General features: G+C 38.4%; 1 protein-coding gene across 1 annotated transcript in view; it reads left to right on the top strand.

Annotated features, from left to right (window-relative positions):
- Nucleotides 1-1,612: 1,612 nt before the first annotated feature.
- LOC116295208 (protein sidekick-1-like) overlaps nt 1,613-26,440 on the top strand; it is a 37,549-nt gene continuing 12,721 nt past the window's right edge. Inside the window, exons 1-14 of the mRNA XM_031702970.2 lie at nt 1,613-1,784; nt 5,643-5,778; nt 10,122-10,317; nt 10,833-10,996; nt 12,461-12,661; nt 13,916-14,078; nt 14,887-15,023; nt 17,842-18,129; nt 19,045-19,329; nt 20,453-20,758; nt 21,257-21,556; nt 21,918-22,214; nt 24,628-24,939; nt 25,837-26,136. Of these exons, the coding sequence (XP_031558830.2) occupies nt 1,764-1,784; nt 5,643-5,778; nt 10,122-10,317; nt 10,833-10,996; nt 12,461-12,661; nt 13,916-14,078; nt 14,887-15,023; nt 17,842-18,129; nt 19,045-19,329; nt 20,453-20,758; nt 21,257-21,556; nt 21,918-22,214; nt 24,628-24,939; nt 25,837-26,136 (3,106 nt within the window). The 5' untranslated portion in view covers nt 1,613-1,763. The remainder of the gene's footprint in view (nt 1,785-5,642; nt 5,779-10,121; nt 10,318-10,832; nt 10,997-12,460; nt 12,662-13,915; nt 14,079-14,886; nt 15,024-17,841; nt 18,130-19,044; nt 19,330-20,452; nt 20,759-21,256; nt 21,557-21,917; nt 22,215-24,627; nt 24,940-25,836; nt 26,137-26,440) is intronic.

Genomic DNA, 26,440 nt, shown 5'->3' with positions numbered 1-26,440 from the left:
GTTCACGTAACCTGATTACTCTAGAATGTGATAATATAATATATTGACTCGAAATCGGAATCAGTTCAAGTGAAAACCACTCGTTATAAGCGGAACCAAGAGAGCATAAAAATAGGGGGAGGAGGGGTTTAACTGATTTTCTTAAATATGCTTTCTTTACCACTTCAAGAAACATAACGAACGTCCTGAAAGGGGGGCTAAAGGCTAAAGCCTCCTTTTGCCCCTCCCAAGAAAAAGCCCCTGAAATTCTCAAAGTGACAGATAATTAAAGAAATTCAGACAATTCTATTAGACAGGGAAAACATCTACAAGAAAAGTAGTATTTATTCGAAGAGTATTTCGATATTTATATCTGACTTATTCCAGAGGCACAATGTTAGAAAACACTTTGATTGGCGTCCACCAAAACTCTCGTCCACGAAATGTCTCGAAATATTTTTCACGATTTCGCGCGTGTAATTGAGAAGCGCTGTAATCCAGAAATAGTTACCAAGAACAACAAAATATCTCTTAACAAAAAAAATATTGTCTTGAGATAACTATTTAATTGAATTGTATCCACGGTTCTCCAAATGCCAATAAAATTGCTCGATAACAGTCTCGTACCCAGGTCCTGCTCGATAATTAATCCTCAATTGCCTTCGCATACCTCTTTTTTCATATAATTTTGCGGTGGAATGCACTATTAATGGCAAACTGCACGACCTTTTCATACAATTCATAACGAATAACTCGTAAAGCCTGGTTTTCACTTGCGACGGAATAGGAGTTGGAAGCAGTTTGTGTCACTAGTCAAGAAAAACGAGTTTTTTCGATTCCGATTCTGACAAGCTTTCGACTCCGTTTTCAGGTTTTCTATCAGTTGGTTGGTTAGCCGCTTACCACCCCTCCCTCCTATGGGAAGAAACGAAAAGTTTTTCCCGTAATTGGGGGGGGGGGGGGGAGCGGCTTCTAGTGAAAACCAGGCTCGCAAAACATTACCTGTATTCGTACTCGAGTTATAATCGAACATATTGCAAATCTATAAAAATAACCTGTGAACCAAAGAGTTGAATTACCTAGTGTGGGCGTCCTTATTGTGCCACAAATATAATGGTAATCCAATAGCAACCAAAATAAATTGAATCTAAATTTCTTTTTGACGATGGGGTGCCTGCCTCTGTTCATCTTTATTTGTTTTTTTAAGCTTAAATAATTTAAAACTTTAAAGAACTTTTTCTCGGGCAAATTTTAATAACTTTCTCAGCTTTTTTAATTAATATTAAAACTCAGTAGATACTTGTGAGAATGTACTAAAGCATATAACTGAATGTGAGCTTTACGTTTGGGCTGTTGTAACTTCTTCTTGAAAGTGTTTTTCACGTGAATTTATTTTTTACTTTTTATTACGTGAATAAATTTTTCGCTATGTCAAAACAAATTTCCTAAACAAACCTGTTTCAATTTCTTTTCGCAGCTTGATTTATTAACTCTTAAAGTGAATAAAACCAATAAGGGATAAGTACTTACGCCATTATTTCACTCAGTTCACAAAAGCGAAGAAAACAACAAGTGAAAGTCAGTTATATTTTAAACAGAGAGGAGCGGCTTGTCTTCTTGAAAGTCGGTTTGCTTTTCAAAGTTTTATTCTTTCACAAAAGAGTTCATTATATCAGGTGCAAAGAAAACGTGCAAGAAACCATAAAATACTGCAAAACGTGTTTATGAAGCTTTCCTAAACTGACGGCATAGAATAGACTGAAGAAACTGAAGAAAGTTTCAAGATGGCGGTTCTTCACGAAAAGGTAAAACCGTGAACTGGAGAATTTCGTAATATGTAAATAGTTCGTGTAATATGAAAGAACTTTAAATTGTCTTCAAAACGTTGTTTAAGTCGAGTAATTAAAGAATTCCTATTCGCTTTCCTCTTTCTTTTTTCTTCTTCTTTCTTTAAGAAACAAAACAAAACTAGGTTTTGCTTTGCGAAGTTTTTCTCCTATCCGTTAAACCCCGTTTACACTAGCTATTTTGTGCGGCGATTTTTGCTTGCGATTTTTTTGCGATTTTGTCCGTAATAAGTAATGGTAAAGAATTTACTTGTAAAGTTTTTCAGGATACCAAGATTTTCCTAGAGGAATGTATAAAGCCCCGTTTACACTGGCGATTTTTGCTGCGATTTTTGTGGCAATTTTCGGAAATATGAAATCTTTTGTCTCATTCTTCAAAAGAGACATTCATCTAGGAAAATCTTGGTATCCTGAAAAAAAAACCCACAAGTAAATTCTTTACCATTATTTATTATGGACAAAATCGCAGCAAAAATCGCCTCAAAAATCGCTAGTGTAAACGGGGCTTTACGGCTGTGTTTATGAGTCAAAATTTGCTAAATTACTCTTGCATGTTAAAAGTAGAAGCGTTAGCGAAATGAGTGTTTCGTTTTTTTCTTTTTAGTAATTTTTATCTTAGTTTGAATAAATGCGAGTTTTTTCTCTTTCCAACTAAACTTGTTAATACATCGGATAAAGCCTATAACGCCAGTAGTCTAAATGATGCCGAATTCTTAAGCGTCAAGTCGACCCTGTTTGATAGTCGCAAGAGAATATGAAGTACAGTCAGTCGGTAACACTAATGCTTACAGACTGTAGCTTGGCGCAAAATCTAAATTGATTGGGAAGTAAAAGAGTTATTAAATACTTTGTGATTTCGTTCTCAAACGAAAAATGATTTGAATCCGTCTTCTTGTTGAAAAAAATACGTGTATTTAAGAAAGTGAGAGAGATAAGTAAATCTTAGGGTAAGTTTCTTTTTACCATTATTCGGAATTTTCTCGCTTTCTGATTGGTTAAATTACGTCAGCAAATCACGCGCGAGCTTGAAACCCCATTTTTCTTTCAAACTTTACCCTTGTTTTTGTAGTCAAAAATATTTTTTTTAACCATATTACTCCAGTTTTTCTTGCTATGTTCTCTTATTTAACCACTTTTTCGTCATCTAGCCGTCAAAATAAGTTGTGGACTCCCTCGGCTACGCCTCGCGAATCCACGGCATTTTGACCGCTAGACGACGAAAATCGGAAAACTGAAGAAAATTCATTAAATGTCCTATAATTTCTTTGTATATATTTACAAAGCCTTCTGCACAGTTTTCAGTAAAAAATACTGAACTTTTCGTATAATTAAAAATGTCAGAAGGCTTTTATTTCAAGTTTGTTTTTGCTTCCAAATTGATTTCCTTTTATGTTTATCTTAATTTTTTTTAAATATAATTTCGTGTGTTTCGATTCAACATTTTTCTTTAAACCTTCGAATTTTATCGCAGATAACCGGAACAACCTCTGGTCTGATCAGCACGGCTAACTCACGGTCAAAAAGTTTAGGGTTCCGTTCACACTGGACTGAACTATCCCGAACGAAAATTCGTATTTCTTATACAATTAAAGAGACGGTTCCGTGTAAACGGTATGTACAGGTCAAATTTTTGACCGGTTCAAAATTCGTCCCGTACCTTGTAAACGCAGCCTCACAGATCAAATCGGCATTGAGCGTGTTAGGAGGTTTTGTAGTGGAAGGAAAGCCTGCTTTTCTCGACACGTTTTACACGTTCCGATTTGCTTTCCCTCGCTTTTTCTATCTTTTGTTCGTTTATAGAAACAGGAAAAAGTGCGGTAAAATTACTTTTAAGAAGATATCACGCGTACACGAATAAAAGAGGAGTTAGGGGACAAGTCAGAGGGAGCGACGTATAGCTAATAACGCGTTGAAGTTTAGTAGATAAATTCATCAGGACAGAAAGACGTAGTTTGCACCTGTTTCATCTTGTGCTAATAAATGAAAATGGTAAACGAATTTAATGACGTAAATTATGAATTGGTGGGACAGGGACCGCCAAGCACCCCAAAGAACGTGGGGGAGGAGAGGGGAGACAATACAGTAGATTAGTATAAGTTACCCAAAAAACGTGGGGGAGGAGAGGGGAGACAATACAGTAGAGTAGTATAAGGTATAAAAATGCTAAACGTGTTTGTGGGTGTGGGGAAAGTGGATGAGGCTAAAGACATCCAGCCCCTCCATTTCCCCGCTCCGGCTGTATTACCAAATGTTGTCTGAGGGCGGTTTCAATATTTTACTGGCCATGGTCCCCCTTTCGGGATTTTTCGCTGTCAAACGTCATTAACGTTACCCTAGAAACAGGCGGCTTGATCAATTTTAATTAACATCTCTTGAACGTTGAGGAGCATATTTCATTTACTGAATCTTTTTTTTTTTCGGTTACTTTTTAATCCTTGGTTCGTTCTGTTTCATTTCTTTCGTTTCTTTCTGGTTTTATGTTCGTTCTTTTCTTAATTTCACTTCCCTCTTCATTTCCGCATGTAAAGACTATAGAAAGAGCGTCTAGATTTGGTTTCGGAAGTTCCTAAATGATTTTTTTTTGTTTAAAACGGGTTTACTTTTAAGTATTACGGAGCACAGTACTGACGCCATCCACGTGAAGTTCTGCTAGATCTTGCGACTGTTTTTCTTTTTGCGTAAATAAATTCAATACCGAAATAAAATTTGTGATTATATAATAAAACGAATGGAACAGCCTTTTCCCTGCTCCGCTCAGTAATAAAGCACTTAGGAAGCACCGTAAACACTCAAAAAGTGTGAGAAGCACTCGCCTACGGCTCATGCTTGGCCTTACACTTCTTTCATGCTTACACCACTTCCTACCTGCTTTATTTGTTAAACGGAGCACGGAAAAAGCTGTTTTATTTGTTAACAACAGCTATTTCAAAAAAGGTTGAATACTGAATACTGCATACTGAGTAGTGCATTCCAAGACAAAAAGACATTGTGAGTCTCGTTAATTTGAAATAAAAAGTAAATATACAGCAATTAGCTCTCTACATGTAGTGTGTAAATCCGTTTTTCGAGTCAAATCCGAGTCCGAGTCCGAGTCCAAGAAAGCCATTTCAGTGCTTTCGTCAAAAAAAAAAAAAAAAATGGTAGGTTCCTTTTTAGCAGTGAAAATATAGCATAGATTAATTTATGACCTTCGTGCAATTAATGTCTTCGTGCAATTAATTTTATATATTATAAAGAGTATTTTCAATATTTTCAGGTTTGGACATTTGATTCGGACATTTGACTAGGACTCGGATCTGACTCGGGCTTGACTCGGTTAATAGCTGAACTCTACATGTACTTAGTATATTGTTTCAAGTGGAATACACTAAGAATAGGATAAATAATTATTATTAATCCTACTTTAGACAATGTCACTATAACCCACAATGCACTTCGGTCTTGGCATGCACTATTCAGTATGCAATATTCAGTATTCAACCTTTTTTTGAAATAGCCGTAGATACACTAGAGGGTTATTTGAAATTCACGCCCTTAAATCTCATCCTTGTACAACACTGGTCTTTAAGGGAAGCACAGGTGGAGTAGCGGTGAGAACTTTCGCCTCAAACCAATGCGAACCGTTTTCGAGCCCCACCGGGATTGGTGTTGTATGTGAGTAGAGTTGTTTGTTGATTCTCTCCTGTGCTTTGAGGGTTTTTCTCCGGATTCTCCGGTTTTCCTCCCTCCACAAAAATCAACTTTAATATTCTCTTGAGCGCGCATTGCAAGGTGACTAACAATACTGAATATTCTTATTGAAATGATTTTTTTTAGAATATTGCTATGACTCTATTGGTTACCTGGATAATAACAACATGCATATCTATCAACGGTGTACACGTGCTTGCCGAACCGAGTACTAAAAGTTTTATATACGATGATGAAACTCTTCTTGACTGTATACCACAGGGTAAGTACACTCATTGAAGATCAGATGTCTTAAGGTAATTCCCTTGAAAGAAATTTTGCCAATAACTTTATCCTGAAACTTTGAATGGACATTTCTTATGTTATGGACATTTAAAAACTGGAATAAAAAGATGGGGCCACTATTCTCGTTTTTTCGTGAGATGCTCTCCAAATATGTCAATTTATGGGTTTTTTAGTGAAATGCGGTAGCAACCGGAAGCTGTAATCAAGAACCTTTATTCACAGCTAAAAGTGCTTTCATATAGCAAAACGTACTTATAACTCGAAGTTTACTAGATAATCTATACTATTAAATCCATCAAAGTCATTGGATGACTATGATTCTTGAGGAATTAGTGAAAAATGCAGGTATGCTGCGAACGTCCAAAAATTGCACATGTCAGCTATTCCCATCAAAGTATTTCAAAATCTATTCAATAAACTTTCATTTATATTTTGATATATAATGACGAGCATCGCATTTATCAAAAATCTGAAATAAAAAATGGGGATCACCATTCTCGTTTTTGATTTATCTTGAAAAAACATCTCAAAATAGTCGAAAACTGACACTTTTCCGAGTAGAGACTGGGGCGAGTCAAATAAAAATCGCAATTTCTCTGCTCAAAAAAAGAGAAAAAAGTGAAATTGGTTTTGAACGTCTCTTATTTAGTTTCTGAAAGAAAAATGCCTAAACTTTGTTAGTTCCATGCTTTTAGTTGCATGCGCAGAAAAATGCGCAGTGCAAAACAAGGGAATTATCTTAAGGATCTGTTATAATACCTAGATGGAGTCCTATCGATCAGTCATTTATATCTAGACTATATAAACCACGGGTATGTGTTTTATTAAACATGACCCAAACATGTAGCCTGGGGGATGGGTTGTCACTATAGGACAAGAGAAAATGAACTAAGAGAAGGAATCTCCGTACCCCATCATGTGCACACTTTGATGCTATTTTTAGAATCAATGATGCTATTTTTAATCATGCTTCCCTTTAAATGCCTCGTTTTAGTACACGAAAAGCGCCATATTTCGCTACGTCCACGACAAAAACACAGGCTTTTGTTTACTGCAAGACTACGTACCCTCAAGAATCAACCAATCAGGTTCTTCGCTAAAAATATCTCAAGCTAAATATAGCATCAAACTGTGCACATGATGGTTACAAGGCTATATGGCTAGGATTCCTTCTCTTAGTTCATATTCTCTTGTATAGGATTAACTAGATGAAATCCAATCGATCAGTCAACTTTATCTAGACTTTATAGGCCTGAATAAGCGTAAGCACAAGCCAAGATAAAATATATCTTCCGCCATTTCGACACGCTTCCGATTCCCACTCTGACTCCGATTTACCCTGAGAACAGAGGTTTTTTTCCCCTTCTGCTGAGCGGCAGCCTCCCCCGACCCAACGGCAAGCAGGGTAACTCCGATTTTGTCGAAAGTAAAGTGTTGATACGTAACTGGCTTAGTAATTAGTTTTAATACCTTGGACATTTTTATTTATGATTATAGTACTTTATAATAGATCGTCTGTACTATTGGGCATTAGATATTCAATAGGCCTTTTGCAACGACAGGTCATGTGACCCTACCCCCCGTAAAGAGACGTTTCAAAATGAACACCAGAATCAAAAGAGCACCTAGATATTAGTAAGAAGGCAAAGTTTCAGCTTATGACATGTAACACGGGAGAAATGGTATTAAATACAAAATCGAATATTTTATAAGGATTTGTATGGGGAAATGTACTGGATGGCAAGCTTTGTCATCCATCACATTTTCCCATCCAAATCGTTATAAGATATTCGATTTCATGTTCAATGCTATTTCTCCTATAGTCAACATTATAAGCTAAAACTTTGCCCATTTACTAATATAGAAGAGTTTGTGGCTGATCTTCACGATCTGCCTTGGGATACTATCTATTTATTTGATGCACCTGATGATGTTTGGTTTACTATGGAAGAGCTATGTAAGGATGTTAGCAATAAACATGCTCCTCCTCGTTCCACGCGTGTTCGTTGATCACAGCCCCCATTGATGACGGATGAAGTTCGCCAGACGATAAAATCTCGGGATACAACTAAACGCAAAGCTACCAAAACCAAGAGTTATCAGGACTGGATCAATTTCGAACGCTTAAGGAATAATGTCACTATATCTAGATTAATTGATGGTGCTAAACGCAATTATTATTATAATCTGCTAAATGAAAATGCTAATGATTCCTCCAAGTTGTGGACTACAATTAAAAAACTACTCCCGCAGAAGAGAGATCACTCTTGATAAGACCAGTTTTACCGATAATCTTGGAATAGCAAAATGCCTCAATAAGTTTTTTACTACCGTTAGTGTACGTTTTAAGACTTTTTTCTCAAGTATAAATGCATCACCAAATAACTCAAGTGTTAATACCTCAAGTGAAACTGATTCCCAGTTTAAAGAAATTGCTGTGGACTTTGTACGCAAGGAACTTTCATCTCTGAAAGTAAAGAAATCTCTAGCTAGGTATCAAGAATATCTACACTCTACTTTTTAAGCTTGGTGCTGAAGTACTTGCATCCTTTAACGTATATTTTCAATCTCAGTCTGCGCACTAATATTATACCAAGCACATGGAAATCTGCTACTGTTACACCGTTGCACAAGACTAGTTCTAAATTAGACCCCAATAACTACAGACCTATTTCAGTTCTTCCAGTGGTGATGAAAATATTTGAACGAGCTATTCATCAGCAGATCTATAACCACTTGACAACTAATAAGCTACTTTCGCCACATCAATCTGGTTTCAGACATAGTCATTCGACAAGCACTTGTCTTTTGGATGTTTCTGACTTCATTTTAAAGAACATGGACAAAGGCAACCTTATTTGTGGTACTTTTCTCGACCTCAGTAAAGCCTTTGACTTAATCGCGATCACTCTGTTCTCTTAAAGGAAATTGGAAATGTTGGTATAAATGGGCATGCCTTGGAATGGTTCAACAGTTATCTCTCTGGAAGAACTAAGTCATCATACTGATAAGTGTAGCTTAGAGTGACTTCTTCGTTTGCAGAAAAATTAGAGAAAGTAGTTCTGTACAGCTGTTTCGGGAACTTGGGTGGGTTTCTTTAATTGAAATATGGATATTTTCACTTATTTCAATAAAGTTAGTCGCCTAAAAAGCTACAAAGCTGAGACCAACAAGGATTATGGGTAGTTACATTTTACATGTTTCAACCGCTTTAATAACTGTTGATGGATTTAAGATCTTTTACCAGTTACAGTCTCACCTCTTCTGAGCATCCTCAAGCTGTAAATTCTATCAAAAGCTTTACTTGTTTGATATTAAAAGTTTCCCACGAGCCTCAGTGATCTCAGCTTTCTAGGTTTTTTGGTGACTAACTTTATTGAAATAAGTGTATAAGTGCATTACTATAAACCGCTGTTTAAATGGTTTCTGCCCTTCGTATCTAAGGAATCTATTTTCGCATAATTCCGATATTCACACCTATAATACTAGGATCCGCAATAACATACGTATACCTAAGATATCCTCAAAATCAGGTTCACTTTCTTTTTCTTAAGCTGCTTCTTCTTCTCTTTTTAATAATATAAATCCTGAAGTGAAACATGCTAAGTCAGTGCGTAGTTTCTCTTCCAATTATTGGCATTATCACCAGGCCTGAATATTCTAAGGTTTGGTGGTAGTACCGACGATTAGAGGTGAGACTTCGTCTGTGTTCCTTTTTACCTCATTGCCTTTGTCATTGCTAGTTTTACTCAATTAATATCAATGACCTTAACTTAGTGTACATATTCCCTTTTATTATTATTTGTATTTTTATAGATCTCAATTTTAGCTATATATTTATTTATATCATATATTTAACATTATATTTAATTTTTACCAATATATTTATTATGATTCATTTTACACACAACTTCAGTGTAAATACGTTTCTTCAACTTTCTGAATTCTTTGTTAAATAAAGTTTTTTATTATTATTATATTGAGGTGCTCTTTCGATATCTGGCGTTCATTTTGACACAACGTCTCTTTTTACGGGGGTATGGTCACGTGACCTGTTGTTGCAAAAGGCCTATTATTATATGACAATAATCGTAGTTCATTCCTTTTGCTGAATTAAATTTTAATTGTTATCTTTGATACTTTTATAGTTAAACATTGTATTTTATATTTTTATTTAGCATTTACCTCACATCAAATCATAGTTTTAAAAAAATGAAAAATATAAACAAATTACAAGCAGATGAGAGGTAAGGGATACCGTTACAGGGGAACCTAATAAAGTGAAAACCAGGATTAACGTGGTATTTTTGTTTTTGACAGAGTTAAAGAACTTTAGTCGAAAAGTGGAGAATGACGCGGATTTAGTAAAAGTAACAGATGAAGGCTATTTCATTCCATTGGTGACAGGGTCATATTCATTCAGAGTACACGGTAGAGCACCTAACCCATTTTTGAAAATAGAGCTATTGAATGAACAGCAGCGTTTTCCAAGCAAGTCTTTAGAAGATGGCAAATGGTATGATAAAATATACCTTTATCCTATTTTTATTTCAATCTGAAAACGCACTGCACATGTTTGGGATTCAAGGTCTTGACTAATGACCATCATCAAACACTTGGGTAGCACGGGTGGTGTGCGATGGTAATGCTTTGCTTCTCATCAATGCGACCCTGTTCGAGTCCTGCCGGGGTCAGTGTCGTATGCGAGTAGAGTTGCTCAATAGTGCTTCGAGGGGTTCTCACCAAGGTAACCCGGGTCCAAGTCCAGTCGGTGTCGTATGGCTCCCCTGCCACCGCATCCTATGTTGTATGTTGTTATCCTATGTTGTTATCCTATGTTGTTGTTGGGTGATTGATTGGGTGGGTGGGTTGGCTTCTGAGTTATTTTGCTGATGGGCTGATTGGAATGCTTTAGCTGGTTTACTGTCTCAACTTTCTTAGTTGTAAACATTTAATGCGTGAATTTGTTTCCTTCGGTACGTCTTCATGTAATCGATTTAACCGTCGATTTTTTTCTTGATTGACTTCTAGGTACACAGTGGAGTTCTATGGAATAAATTTAACGAAAGGCCAGATATTCCAGATTTCATTTAGATATGATCAACACGTTCGCTATGCAATTCCGATAAGTTTTTCTTTCGATTCGGGAGGAAATTGGACAAGTATTTGGGATCAACTTGTGAGACGGGACTCAGGTAAACTAATATGATGCAATAATTAACTACTGAAGAAATAGAAAACGCGCGCGCTTGCTGTGTGTAGTCATAAAGCATGCGGGGATTGGCAGAACACGTGAGAAGTGTTAGGAGAAGGACGACGCGTAGCGGAGTGCTTCTCGACACTTCTCGAGGGTTATGCCAATCCCTGAGTGCTTTATAACTGCACACCGCACAGCAAGTAAGTTTTTTATTTCTTTTATAAAATACACATTTCAATAACCGTTTTTTTTGGATAGAAATGACGCAACTGCCGGATAGTGCGCGCGCGTGCTGTGTGCTATCATAAAGCACGCGCTCCCAACCAATCAGAACGCGAGATTTATAACAGTTATTTTATAATGAAGAAATAGAAAACGCGCGCGCGTGCTGTGTGCTGTCATAAAGCACGCGGGGGTTGGCAGAACACGAGAGAAGTGTTAGGAGAAGCACGACGCGTAGCGGAATGCTTCTGGACACTTCTCGAGTGTTCTGCCAATCCCCAAGTGCTTTATGACTGCACACAGCACAGCAAGCAAGTTTTTTATTTCTTTTATAAAATACAAATTACAATAATAGATAGGAATGACGCAACGGAAAGTGCGCGCGCGTGCAATGTGATCTCATAAAGCACGCGCTCCAAACCAATCAGAACGCGACATTCGTAACAGTTATTTTATAATTCGCAATACAGTGGCCATCTTGAATCAAAGGCATTATGGGACGTCCATGGGGCACAACAAAACAAAAACGGGAATATATATTTACCCCCTGTACACCCCTTAATGCCTTGCGATCCAAGATGACCGCCCAGCGTATCATACAAATAAACAAATACAATTTTTCCAAATACATCACTTTAAAGAGAGGCAGCGGCCCTGTATACCCCAACCCTAAATCTGCCCTGCTGAAGACAGTATTTAGGAATGTGTAAGCAACCAGATCGAAATTATATAGAATAATTTATCATTTGTCGCTAGCTGAAAGGATAACTTTGAAAAAATCAGAGTCACTGATGCCGGTCTGATGCTCTACCATTGAGCTACAGAAAAGACTCATGATGAGCGGTCATTTACTAGGTTAATTATGACCTATACAAGTGGCTCAGTAGCAAACACTAGTGAAGGGGCCTTATGAAAAAAAGATAGTGAGAGGATCACTTAATCTTTGGATCATCCCGGGGATAACTAGTCCTTTACCTCCCTTACTAGTGAGGGGTGCTCATAAAAAAGATAGTGTCTCTTGGGAGGGGATCACTTAATCTTTGGGACCCCGCATCATCCCGGGGATAAAGTAAGATTTATTACCGAGAACGGAGGCAATAAGCCATATACATCCCGAGGGTCGCAGGCCCGAGGGATGTATAGGCTTATTGTCGACGTTCGAGGTAATTAAGTATTTTATTTATCAATTGATTATATAATTAAGCTTTCCATAAATTACATGAAATACGTTCTGATATAGGAGAATCCAATAAAGAACACAAATTTGTTGGTGAATGGTCCTCGTGGACGCCATGTAACAAGACTTGTGGTGAGCTGGGAAAGAAATCTCGAAAAAGACTTTGTGCAGAAAAACCATTTGCCTTAAATTTACAAATCAACTACACATGCCCGTCATTGCTTAACGAAGACAAGTCGTGCCTTGCAAATACATCGTGTTCAGGTATTTGGAACAAGAGATTTATTCTCGTGAAGAAAGAATAGACCTCTTTACCTTGGGCATAATGTTTTCCCATTTCAGACCGTGTGTCATTCCCTAGAGTTTTTTTTTTTTGTTTAACGGTAACGCATGAGAAGGCACATGAACATTGATACAGATAAAACAAAGAATCTTATTCTCAAGAGAATGACCCGTAGACCCCATTTTTCACTACCAGCAAGCAAGAATTCTTAAAGTCCCATGATGCCACGCGTTCTTTAACTCCAGTTAGGCTAATACTGCTTAGTGAATAGCTTGCAGGGTACATCGAAACAAAATCTATGCAAATCACAAGTTAAAAGTAACATTGGGAAATACCAGTTTTCTTTATAGAAACAGAATCTTGAAAAGTAATTCCTGCTCCTTTAAATAAACCATCTTTTGTCCAATAACTAAGAATTCACTAAGGCATGAACCAATCAGAGACGCGTAGAGATATCTGCTCTTCCCGATTCTGTTCCAGTAATATCCACTATTTTGTAAAATAGCTACAATTAGACAATACATCTTTTGGTTTTCTTTCACGGATACACAGGTTTCGTGCTACCCCTTGAAATCCTTGAAAAGTCCTTGAATTGAAAACACGTTTTACATGTTTCAACCGTTTCATTTCCGTTTCATTGACTTTTTTACCAGTTACCGTGAGTTCACCTCCTCTGAGCATTCTCAACTGCTGCAGTTTGTGTCAAAATCTTTACTTGTTGGATATGAAATATTTCCCGTGACTCTCAGCGATCACAGCTTTCTAGGTTTTTGGTGACTAACTTTATTGAAACAAGTATATATGGCGTGTACTCAATGAAAAATAAAATTGAGTTAAGTTGGGTAAAAAGATAAAGTAAGATGTCAGTCAGACAGTCATCCAGCCAGCCAGTCACTGTTGCAGTCAGTCAATGAGAAAGTCCGTGAGTGGCTGGATGGGTAAATGGGTGAAATAAGAAGTCATTCTGTCAGGCAGGCAGTCAGGCACCAAGTCAGTCAGTCGCTCGCTCAGCAAGTGGTAAGTGAGTCAGTCGGTCAGTTAGAGGCTTTGCACTATCAAGTAATGGAACTGCCATAACAGGAGGCAGGAATAATTGAATCTAGTCTAATCTGATTTACATTAAAACAATAATTAAGTTTCACAGGGTAAGCCTCTATTCAATCAATTAGTCAGTCTGATATCTGATCTAACAAGATTCCTTTTGTAATGTTTTTTTTTATTTTGATGATTTCTAGGTGTTTTGTATACGCTAGCGCCACCACGTGCAATATGTTCGCCGTTTTGTCAAAAGCAAAACAGACTTTGTGCTTTAGAAGGCCATGACTTTCCAAAGTCTAGTGCCTTTCTAATATTTGAAGCCTTGGGGAAAGTCTGCAAGACAACGGAAAAAACTGAATAGTAAGTATCTCCTTTCACTGACAAGGGGGGGGGGGGGGGGGGGGAGCTAGGTGCAAGAGAATAAATCAGTATTTCCTCATCCATGCTCCCATGCCAGAGCACAGGGAGCCCAATTTAGATAAAACTGAAAGTTGAAAATAAATCCATAAAAATGAACCAGAACATTTTTATCGCGCGCGCCTTTATTATCCTATATAATTTCCCTATGGTATTCTATGTCGTCGATCGGTGTGAATGCTCTGATTATGCCTTTCAGTTATATATAAATCGGGCTCCCTGTGGCAAGAGCAATACTCCAGTTTCAAGTTCTCTGTTGCTTAGGGTTAGCCTCCTAATTTGTGTAGAATATTCATGTGTTCCAGTGAAGGTCCGCGGAATTTCAAAGTGTATTGTTGAAGTTGTGCACTCTTTACTTTGCCGTTGGTATTTGTGGATATTTAGACACTGATTCTGAGGCTAACCCTGTTCAAATGAGTCTGTAATCAAGGAACACAGCGGTAATTTGGAACTCGAAAAGTATTATGTGCAAGGTGTGGTTAATATTGATAGAGCGATGTTCTCCAAAACTGTGACGCTCTTCGCTAAATTCTACGACTGTAGCTATGAACTTTCTTTTTATACCAGTGTTCCTCTTAGCCGATTTGTTCCCAGATCCTCCCGACTCCTTCCCCGCCGGCACTAACCGAGGAAGACTAGGCATCTATACCACTAACAAGTTCTTCCTGACCAATCACATCGATGTTCTGGAAAAAAAAGGCTTTAGCTCAAGGGGTTACATATATTTACATTATCGTTATTGTTTTCGTAGTGATAACGGGAAAGTGGTACGGATAAGTAAAGAGGGGCTTTGCCGAGGTTATGAAAATATTCCCGACACGTTCAGCTGCAAAAGCGATGAAATGTCTGATACTGATAATGTGGTCTGTCCGTGTGCTCCTCTTCCAGGTAATCGAATAATTGTGTTGTTCTATTTGCTTTTATTTTCCTGTATTTAACAATTATTCACCGAAGGCGAAGTGAATATTGGGTAATAATAACCGAAACGAAGTTGAGGTTATTATTCCCGATATTCACTGAGCCTGAGGTGAATATTTTTTTTAGTATAAATACACAGGTGGTTCTTTCAAAAAAAGAAAAAAAAGAAGATAAAAGACACATTTAAAATTAGGAAACAGCAACAAAGCGGCTGGCCGCCATTTTGGATTATCGCTGGAGGTGATTATCGTGTGATAATCTGAGTTTCTCGACCAATCAGCGCGCTAGATGTTCAATGACAATCACCTTTGTATTTATACTAAATGATAATAATGATGTCGTTGATGATGATGGTTGTAGTTGTATCATGTTGTATCATGTTACATAAGTGCTGTGGTTCTCTTCTAGTAGGTGTTTACTGCTTTTATCGTGACTGTTATCGTTGTTGTTTATGAAAAACTCGTTAATTTGAACGAGCCTCGAAACAAACAAACGAGATCTGAAAACACAGTTGTCACTGATTTTAATCTAGATTTCATTCAAATGTCTCCGGGGTCGTGTTACTGCGACCTTCGTCATTAAGTAAGCGCAATCCACATTACATGGCTATTTCACTTGGGAAAAGTAAATATGTTCCTTCATGATCATTGAATGTTGGTCACGCATTATATATACACTCAATTGAAGAATCGTTGTCGTAGTTCAGAAACATAGAACATGAAAGCTGAGAACGAAATGGCACATGGGAAATGACATAATTATATTATAATTTATTCATTTGCGCCATCCATGCAGTCAGTTTAGAATGCCAAACGCGTATTAAAAACAGTGGATGATGCCACGGGTCTCCGGTCACAGCATGCATCTAATTAACGTTCTTCCCATGTGCCATTTTGGTCTCAGCTTCTATGTTCTATGTTTCTGAACCCGACAACGATTCTTCAATTGAGTGTATACAAACAAGAGATAAATAACCCAAAGCTTACTCAAAGTTTGCATTTACAAATGCCGGGTTTAGCAAGGGGAGTTGTACCACTGCTAGGCCTTAAACTTGGGCTTAAAGTTTTCTTTGAGTTTAGTCTCAACTACCTACATTAAATAACATTAGTAAATGAGAGGATGTTTTTGGACACACAGCTGTGTATAAATATCAAAGCACGTTTTCTAGTCCGGTTCTGCTCGATCTTCCTCGCTATGGAATGTAGAATCAAAAGTAGAAAAGAACACATATATATTATCCATCAGTGTTTGGTATCTTACGAACAAGCAGATTGCAATGCGTCCACGTATGGGAATTTCAATTGATGGGTTGCCAGCATTCCCAAGAGAGTTAAAAGACAAAAGCATGGCAGCCATTGTGGTGCAAATGGCACCAATGCTCCCCTGAGAGGCAGCGATAACGTAACGTGCAAGCGAAGAATTGCTCTATTTCAATATGACGTCACATCTTGTTTATAGAATGGCGAAGAACAATACGAATTTGGACTAATCTTACTCTGCAGCTGAATTGAGAGTTCTGATATGTCCTTTTTGTCAAACATTTTATAAACTGGTGTTCATCCTACAATATATATAAAAAAAATTATGTATTTTTTACAACCATCACTCCCCTCGTGAGGGGCTCTTCTGTGAGGTTCCCCCCTCACGCACTACCACTACATTCTATATTTACAACATAGAACACTCAACTCACATGCTGATTTTTACGGAGGGAGGAAACCGGAGATCCTGGAGAAAACCCTCGAAGCATGATCACAACTGGGTCAGGATGCAATCTGTGAAAGATAAGAAATCGAAATGGAATTCATCATGACTTCACATGAAAATTCTTTTGATTTGACACTAAGAATCATATTCGAGAAAACAACACATCAAACAAACGCAACTCACATATGATCCAGTATAACCCTAGCCGGGGCTCAAACCTGGACCACAGCGTTTGCACGTATAGTCATAATGAAATAGGGCAATACTCCAGTTTCGAGTTCTCTTTTGCTCAGCCTTAGTCTCGGTTGTGTGTTAAAATATTCAGCTATTCAACCAAAGCCCGTGGCATTTTAATCAACTTGTATTGTTCCGTAGTGCGCACATGCCTTACTATACAATGGACCTTAATAAAAGAAAGAACAGATTTGCACACAATCGAGGCTAGGACTGAGCAACGGCGTACTTTAAGGCCCCGTCCACACTATGCCGGATAAATTTGAATCCGCAATTTTCACACCGAAACCGAAAAAAAAGTTTTCCGTCCACACATGAAAACGGATAAAATGTTTCGCGTCCACACTAGTCCAATTAGAGATGGCAAAAACGCTTCATTGCACATCTGGGCATGTGCATCGAAGCTAAAATTAAGCCCGCGGTGAATTTTTAGCCTTCCCGCCATGTTCCCATGACAATCATGACGTCGAAAAATTCGAAAAATTTCGGGTACGAAATGTTCTCCGTCCACACTAATACGGCTAGCCGGCGTTTTCAAATTGTCCACTCTGGAGACCGTATTCGAAAAAGTTCGTTTTCGGTGAAGAATTGTTCCGGATTCGCCAAGACTAGTGTGGACGGTAGGCCTAACCGAATAAATAAAAATTCGGATTCAAATTTATCCGGCATAGTGTGGACGGGGCCTAAATGGAAGTATTCCATTTCGATTTCTGGTCTTTCAAGTAGATTGCATCCTGGCCCAGTTGTGAACACAGAAAGGAAGTAAGCGGATTTTTCTTGGAAGAGCTGTTCCCCAATTGAGCTTAATGTTGAATTTTAACCAAACCATTTTTATGCACATGTTTAGTTCCACCGACCAATGTTTCCGTGGAACAACTGAACGCAACCGCAATAAACGTGTCCGTAAACTATTCCCCCGACAATCCTCGCCTGAAGTATTACAGAACTATTGGTATTGAACTAATCGACAGTCAAAGAAAAAGAATTGCTGTACGAAGTAAAGCCTATTCCATAAACGCGTGGATGATTTTTAACGGACTCGGTAGGCATGATACATACTGTATTCAAACTCGTTCTAAGGATGGTAATGGAGAAGGGTTCCCTTCAAGTTGCTACAATTTCACAATGCACAATGGTGAGTAGTCCCGGCCGTAGTCATATGATTGAAAACTATGTAAGGCTTAGGTCAAACGTTCACATGAGCCGAACCTAACCTAATTAAAACAATGGATAACAAGGCGGTCTTCCTTGATATCATTAGGTTCGACTCGTATGAAATTCGACGCTTGAATTTACTTGAATGTAGCGGAGTTAGAAATCTCTCTCACGCGTAGCTTCCCTGCTAGCAGAGTCTCTCTTCTCTTTCTCTCCCTTCTTTCAGGAGGGGAAGAAGGAGACTCAGCCGATGTAGAGCGTTTCCTTTGATACACCGCCGTCCACGATTGGACGAACAAAACCAGTTTTAAAACCGATTACATCTAGTGCGCATGAGCAAATGTAACACAATGTGGCGCCAAACACTGTTTGACGAGAGCGGCTGTCAAAATCATGACAGCGTTGCTAAGTTACGCCACGCATGCGCGACAGAGATAACGTCCTACATCGGCAGAGTCTATTTTTCTCTCTCAACCAAAACAAAAGGAAAATAGGCTCTGCTAGCAGGGAAATGCTTGGCGTACCACCCAATCGTAAAAACCGTATTTTGGCGCACATTATATGCATGCGTAGAGGTAGAATAAGTATTTACTAATGGTCCACTTCTATAACATAGTGACTAGGAGTATATAGTTATTTATTTTTGTTAATTCTTGGGGTGCAACCACATGACCCAAACTTCCTTGAGATATAAATAACGATGAAACAGTCGCCATGTTGAATGATCTAACGAGAGAAGATAATGATAAATGCTATGTCGTCATAACGTAACATGAACCCCAAGAATAAGTTGTCATCATTTAACATCATCTAGCCTCGACCTTGTGTTGTCCTTATGAGTCAGAACGAGGTTGAATGTCATCATATTTCTCTCCGTTCATTTTTTTATTGACAGTTCCTTTAAGTGCCCCGCCCAACGTCAATGCCACTGGAGACACTAGAACTGCAATATACGCTCAATGGGACGATCTAGACTTACAACTAAATGGCCAGTTGATTAAATATTCCGTGTACGTCCTGCTTGGAGGAAATATATCTACCAGTGTCAATACAACTGACCAGAACGTGACTATTGGCGGTCTTCAAATCTTTACCAAGTATTGTGTACAAGTGTCTGCTTGGACGATGTCTGGTGAAGGACCATTAAGCCACTGCAAAAAAGCAATTACCTTACAAGGGGGTAAGAAAAGGAGTGAAAATATTTCATCTTTTAAGATATCTCCCTGGGAAGGGCATACACGAAGGTCAGCTACTATAAAAACATTCTTCGGCCTTAAGTCAAGGCACTCTTAAGGACGCTCATTCCTGTTTCCAAAACTGACGACCACCTGAACTAAATCCGCTGCATCTCTCGTCGTAGAAGGACTGCAATCATTATTTTTTCCAGAGACATAGTTAATAAATGAAAATATATTTTCATATAAGTTTTATCAAGATCGGACTTGTCATTGATTTTATTTTGATATAGTGCCCTTTTTAGTTGTCGCATAATTTCTCAAAATCTTGGGTCTTATGAACCAAATATGCGGGCATAATATACGAGAGCAAGGGCGGATCCAGGGTTTTTTTAAAGGGGGGGTCTCAGGGGTAAATTTTGTGGGCAAAGGAATCCCAGTCGCATTTTTACCACAGGGAGCCCATTTGACCTCAGGAATGACAGGGGGGTCGCGACCCCCCCGACCCTCCCCCTGGATCCGCCCTTGGAGAGTTTGAAAAAATTCTATGAAGCCGATTTTGAGAAAAAACGAAGTATTTATTTGACCTTATAAAAGTTGTAAATCGTCATTTGTTATAAAAATATATTTTTTTAAACGTTGTTACCAACATAAAACTCATAACGTTTTATATAGAAATAAAGAAGAAATCCCGTTCTTTATTTTGTATGAAATTCAAGATTGTCGAGTTATTAGATTGTAAGCAAGACAAGTTTAGTAAAGTAGTAATTTTGCGCTTAAAATGGAGAATTTCTTACTTTTCACTTCGAAAGCCGTTGCTTAAAAACTGCTCCTTACATTTTTTTTAAATTTCCGCTATCTAAAATTAACGATACGCACTATAACATATAAAGCAATTGAAGATTTTTAACATGGTGAAATGATGTTTCAAACACAGCTACTCTCTTGCCGTCGCCTGTACTCTGTTGGTTTTGACATTTCGCTGTCGATTGTTTACTATCCAAAGATATAATTATGCATGCATTCGTGCTTTTCACACTGATGAATTTCACGATTGTTATTATTATTATTAATATTATTATTATTATTATTTTATTTAGGTATTAATTTTTCGTGTTCGTTTTTTAGTTCCATTGTCTGCCCCAAGATCTTTCGCCATTGGATACGTAATGGCAGAGTTAGTAAACTTGGTCTGGGAACACGTGTTGCCCGATCGCAATCACGATACTCTTGTAGGTTATCGTGTGTACTACATAGAGTGTAACCGGTTCGGACTAACTGCTTATCAAGAAACGATGTATGGGTCAGGCCGTACTGCTAACATAACTAGTTGGATCAAGCCGTTCACTTGTTACTATTTCAAACTGACCGGTTTCACGAATGCAGGAGAAGGAAACTACACTGAATGGATCAACACTACAACTAAAGAAGGAGGTTATATATATATGTTATTACATCTAATTAGCGTGACCAGTACTTCTCATGTTTTGATTGGATTTTTGGCGGCTTTGTATAAAATTCCAAGTCTAAGCGGCAACTACGAGCCGAAGCCGTTTTTTCAGTTTACTTTCCCATTTGCCCCGCAGCCCACCCCGCTGCCCACCTCGCTGCCCAACAACCCGTTTTGCCATGCGCGCGCTTGGATAAGGTAAGCCTTACGTCAGGATACTTCCCGCTTGCGCAGTTAATCGAAATTGCAAAAATTTCACTAGATCTCAGTTAACCGTAGAAATACAAAACCATGCACTAATTTGTACAATTTCGTTAGTTAACTTTTTCACGTAAAGATGGTATGCAATCTCAGATAGTCATCCCGACAATGTCACGAACCCGTTCGCGATACGTTTGTAACAAGTGTCTTCGTATTTAAAATATGCGTCCAAACTCTAAGCCCTTTCTAACGTTGGATTTCTTGTTTTTCCACATGTAAAGCTCCTACGGCTGCTCCAGGCGGACTTAGCTATCAGGAACTAAGCAATTCTTCAGTGAACATCTCTTGGCAGAGCCTTCCATCAAACCACGCTAATGGAGTTATTCGGGGGTATAGTATTTGCCAGTCGATTAATTCGTACAGCAGTGCTTGCAATGAAAGAATAACAACATGTTCTGATGTGTTACACAAAGTTGTCCGTAATCTGGCCGTAGGGAAGAATCACTGCTTCAAACTAAAGGCGTTCACGGCCGTTGGTGCTAGCCCTTCAAGTGACTGTCTTGATGTATTAATCGAGATGGGTAAGTTACTCTTCAGCATTTGCAGTACAATAAAGTAGAACCTCAATTAAACGGCCTTCTCTTATAGCGGCCAGTTGCCAACGTCCAAAATTTCCCCATAATAACATGCAGCTTTGGGTGGTAACCAAAGGAAAAAACTCCACTACTTGAGGGCCCTTATTGTCGATATGCTAAAGCCTGATCAGATCTAAAAAAGACCTCTTCAAGAAGGGTGAGAAGCACGCGCCTACTGCTCGTGCTTCTCCTTACACTTTTTTCGTGCCTACGCCAATTCCTGCGTGCTTTATTGCTGAACGGAGCACGGGAAAAGCTGTTTTATTTGTTAAACAAACCATGATAATAAAGATTCTGATTGTTGCAGCTCCCAACGGCTTCCCGCAAAACATTTCTGCTACAAACACTAGCTCTACATCATTTAACATCGCGTGGGAACAAGTCGATACTGATCTTCAGAATGGCATCATTAAAGGTTATCAAATCTTTTGGAAGGAACTGGCAGCCAATAACACAAATTCTATGACCGTAAATGACACAATTCAATCCCTGGAAGTGACCATGTTGAAAACGTTTACAACGTATTGCGTTCAGATACAAGCGTATACTAGTAAGGGAAATGGTCCTATGAGCCCGTGCGTCCACGTGACAACAGATGAAGGAGGTATGCATGGTTGCTATAGAAATATATTAAAAATAGAAAATCTTTCTTTGTTCTTTTCTTTTTCTTTTCCTTTATTTATACACGGTTGTCCTTAAAGCTATAAGCTTGTGGGGCCATGTATCCTCGATAAACACTCCTTATCTCATTCGAATATTCTATACACACAACTCTCAACTCAAATGTTGATTTCTACAGAGGGAGGAAAACGAAGTATAAGCTTTATAATATTTAAAAGAGCAAAAAGAAAAACAACAACAAACAAATGGAAACTGGTTTTTGGAGGTAATTGCCCTATTTCACTATGACGTCACTGCTTGTTTATGTGGGGGATAGAATCGCCAAATCCAATAGAAAATTCAACAAAATTTGCTCCTAGCGAAACAGTTTAATCTAAAATGGCCTGGTTTTCAGATGTGTTAATATGTACTAAAAAATATTCTGAGAGTTTGCTGGCTATTCTACTTCTTCGTGGATTGATACAGGTTTTAGAACAATTTTCGGTGAATTTGCGTTGATTTGACCCCCTCCGACGACCATGATCCTTTGCGTTTAAACAATAGATTGTTTTGATATGACGTCATAGAGTTATAGGGCAATTGAACCAACAGAAACAAAAAGGAACAGGAGAAGATCGAAAAAAAGAAGCTGAGAAAAAGAAAGATAGTGCGGAGAAAAGGAGAAAAGGAAGGGGAGTAAGTAAGAAAGGAAAAATGGAAGGAATGATTGAAGAAAAATCAAGTTGAATGAATGAATGGGACGAAGTAAAATGTGGGGCTTCGCCAATAAAACAGATTAAAGCCTCAGTGGCCGAGCGGTTGAGATCTCGTCTAGCAAACGAGAGGTCAGTGGGTTCGACGAGAAATCAGCGGGTCGAGTCCCGCGAGATGCCAACTGAGGCAGATTTTTTAATCTGCTTATACACTCGATGTAGCATACACTTAACATATAGATCTGTACCGAGTGACAAAAACACATTTCATAGATTAAAGACAGTTTTTAAAATTCATGTTTGTAATACCCTCTATTTTGTTTTATTTTTTTATTTTTTTAACGGCTATTCATCTGTGCTCTGTGTTGGATGTAGAAATGATACATATTTTGAACTTTTAATAGCAACACAAGAATTACTATTTACCTAGAATGTTCTACAAACGCTTTAGTCTTCTTGATTGGTTTTATTGTTAACTTAAGGTGACTGCCTACTTTTGGAAATTGATTTAAGCTTATTTTAAAACTTCGATTTTTCGAATTGAAATTTAATGCTGATTCCAAATCTGGAAAGAAAAATAGGGTGTCCCGAGCTTGTTTTCGAGATAATCAGTATTTAATGGGAGCCTACGCACGAGCTTTTGGAGTAAAAATTGCGCCACCGGAAGTGATTAGAAAAAAATTAAGATTAATAAGATAATAGTTATTTGCAGACTATATGATTGCACGAACGAAGGCTAGTCAATCCTTCTACAATAATACATGGATATTTTCGACAAAAAGACAGAGAGATACATCGATTTGTTATATTTTGTAGTTTCGGTGCTCTTAAAAAATCTCATAAAGTCGAACAAAAATCCCTACAAAAATCTATTGTTTCGCGTGTTCCTGATTTAAACTTTTCCTAAAATGTTGATATAACCTAGATTTTTAGGAGTTTTTTCGAATGAGCTATCAAAAAATATAGAGTCCCGTGCAAAATTTGAGGGTTTTGCCCTGTTGAAGCTCAAAACGCGTATGGTTCTTCAATAAAATCTTGTAGATTTTTCAGCGGTTTTTGAGCGCGCGCACATCGTGGGCTCAAATCGAACGTTCAAAAGTAGGCAGCCACCTTAAAATGTTTTGTCTGACTGAATTAACATCATTTCCAGCTGTTCTGAGAGAAAATGGTAGCCAATCAGAATCGAGAAAAATTTGCAAAGCTGAGGTGTCGCTTTCCCAATCTCGTACCCAGAGTTCCTCATCTCGGTGCTGACCATGAGGAACGTGGGCTCTGGGTACGAGATTGTCGCTTTCCCTCTTGAAATTATGGATTTTCAAGCCACTAAATAAAAAAATAACGTTGCCAATAAGAGTTTGAAAACAGTGAAACAATAATTCATGAGTTTTATATTTATTTCTATGGCGGGTATTTTTATATTTTTTCGGCTGGTAAATTTTCACAGGCTTTATGACACTTCAGTTTTGCGTCACTATTTCCTTTATTAGATTGCACGCACTAAAACCGTGAACATTAAATAGTACTAATTAGTACTATTTCATGCAGAATCCTTTGTTTTCTATTGTTTAAATATCACTATTTAGTGCTAAATATTAGTATTTGTTTCACGGATTTAGTGTGAGCACTCTATTATTATTATTTTATTATGATTATTATCTTTATTATCTTTATTACCTGACTTTGTATTGCTTTGCTTGTCCGTAGTGCCCTCTGTGGCTCCAACCGATATCCTAGTCCAACGTACCACATCAGGAACTATTACTATCTCCTATTCTCCCATACCAAATGAACATGCTAATGGCTTTCTCCTTGGATACAGCCTATATGTGTTATATAAATGCGAGCAGAATCCCAATAAGGAAGAAGCCTATACTTTAGATTTTGCCAGTAATATAACAGTCGTGAAAGTTTATCTTCTGGCTCCAAACAAATGTCACTCTCTGAGTGTCTCAGGCTATACAAGAATAGGAGAAGGCAACATCAGTGAATGGGTAAATGCTACAACTCTTGATGAAGGTGAGTCAATCAAGTCTACTTACACTTTCTATCAAAATATTTGTCCAAGGGATGGATCCAGGGGGTGGTAAAAATGGTGTCTACCCACCCCCTCCCCTCACAATACATATTACACAAGGAAACTGTATCCAAATATTTTGTCCAAGGGATGGATCCAGGGGTGGTAAAAAGGGTGTCTACCCACCCCCTCCCCTCACAATACATATTACACAAGGAACTTGTATCCAAATATTTTGTCCAAGGGATGGATCCAGGGGCGGGTAAAAAGGGTGTCTACCCACCCCTCCCCCCACAATACATATTACACAAGGAAGCTATCAAAATATTTTGTCCAAGGGATGGATCCAGGGGTGGTAAAAAGGGTGTCTACCCACCCCCTCCCCCCACAATACATATTACACAAGGAAACTGTATCAAAATATTTTGTACAAGGGATGGATCCAGGGGTGGTAAAAAGGGTGTCTACCCACCCTTTCCCCTCACCATACATATTGCACAAGTTGAGGACACTGTTTCGAAATATTTGTCCAAAGGGTGGAACGAGGGGTGATAAAAAGGGTGTCTACCCACCCCCTCCCTAACAAAACATATACAGCGAATCGAAATATGGCGACCAATGTGTATAACTATTGTTCTGCACTGACTAGCGACTGATGAGCGTCGTGTTCAGGGGAAACAGAAAAGCGTTTTCACATGTATGAGAGGCTAGTCAGTCGCTAGTCAGTGCACGACAATAATTATTTAAATTAGTTGCCATATTTCGATTCCGTGTATAGTTATTGCAAATCGAATATCATGTATATTCAAAATAACTCGAGATACCACAGCCAGCCCAGTACAGAGATAAGTGCAAGAACTTTATAACGAGTTTATACTAGGCTTGGTTTTTCGCCCCAGCTCCAAGTGGTATCCCACAAGACACATCGGCTCGAAACACCGGTTCTACTTCTTTCATCGTCACATGGAATGAAATCGACCAAGACAAACAAAACGGTCAGATCTTAGGGTACCGATTATTCTACACCGGGTATTCAGGTGAACGTTCCAATTTATCAAAAACAACCAATGCATCTATTCTGTCTCTCGAAGTCACGATGGTTGAGAGGTATTCTTCGTACTGTGTTCAAGTGCTCGGCTTTAACAGGAAAGGGAATGGCCCGTTAAGCCCGTGCGTCAATGTCACGACTGATGAAGCATGTAAGTACGATTGTCTTTAAGGCAAAATGTTTCTCGAGAAGAAATTCTGTTGCTTGATGGTTTGATAAAGATATGGAGAGGGGAATATTAAACGGCAAATGCTGGATAATATCAGTCGGGACGTCAGGAAACGGCTAACTTATAGATCTGACCTGAATGTAGGGCGTTCATCAGGTAGGATCTATAAATTAGCCGATTCTCGACACCAGGGGTGGTGAAGTGGGTGTCTAGCCTTTTGCTCAAATTTCTCGATATTATTCTTCCCTTTCACCCCCCCCCCCCCCCCTCCTCCTTCCCCCTCCTC

This window comes from Actinia tenebrosa, unplaced genomic scaffold (assembly GCF_029948245.1).
Source record: "Actinia tenebrosa isolate PJP-AT-01 unplaced genomic scaffold, QUT_ActTen_1.0 PGA_scaffold15__27_contigs__length_11533743, whole genome shotgun sequence".
In the NCBI taxonomy this organism is placed as follows: domain Eukaryota; kingdom Metazoa; phylum Cnidaria; class Anthozoa; order Actiniaria; family Actiniidae; genus Actinia; species Actinia tenebrosa.
Note: the sequence above shows the minus strand (reverse complement) of the source record. Positions and strands in the feature narration are given on the sequence as shown.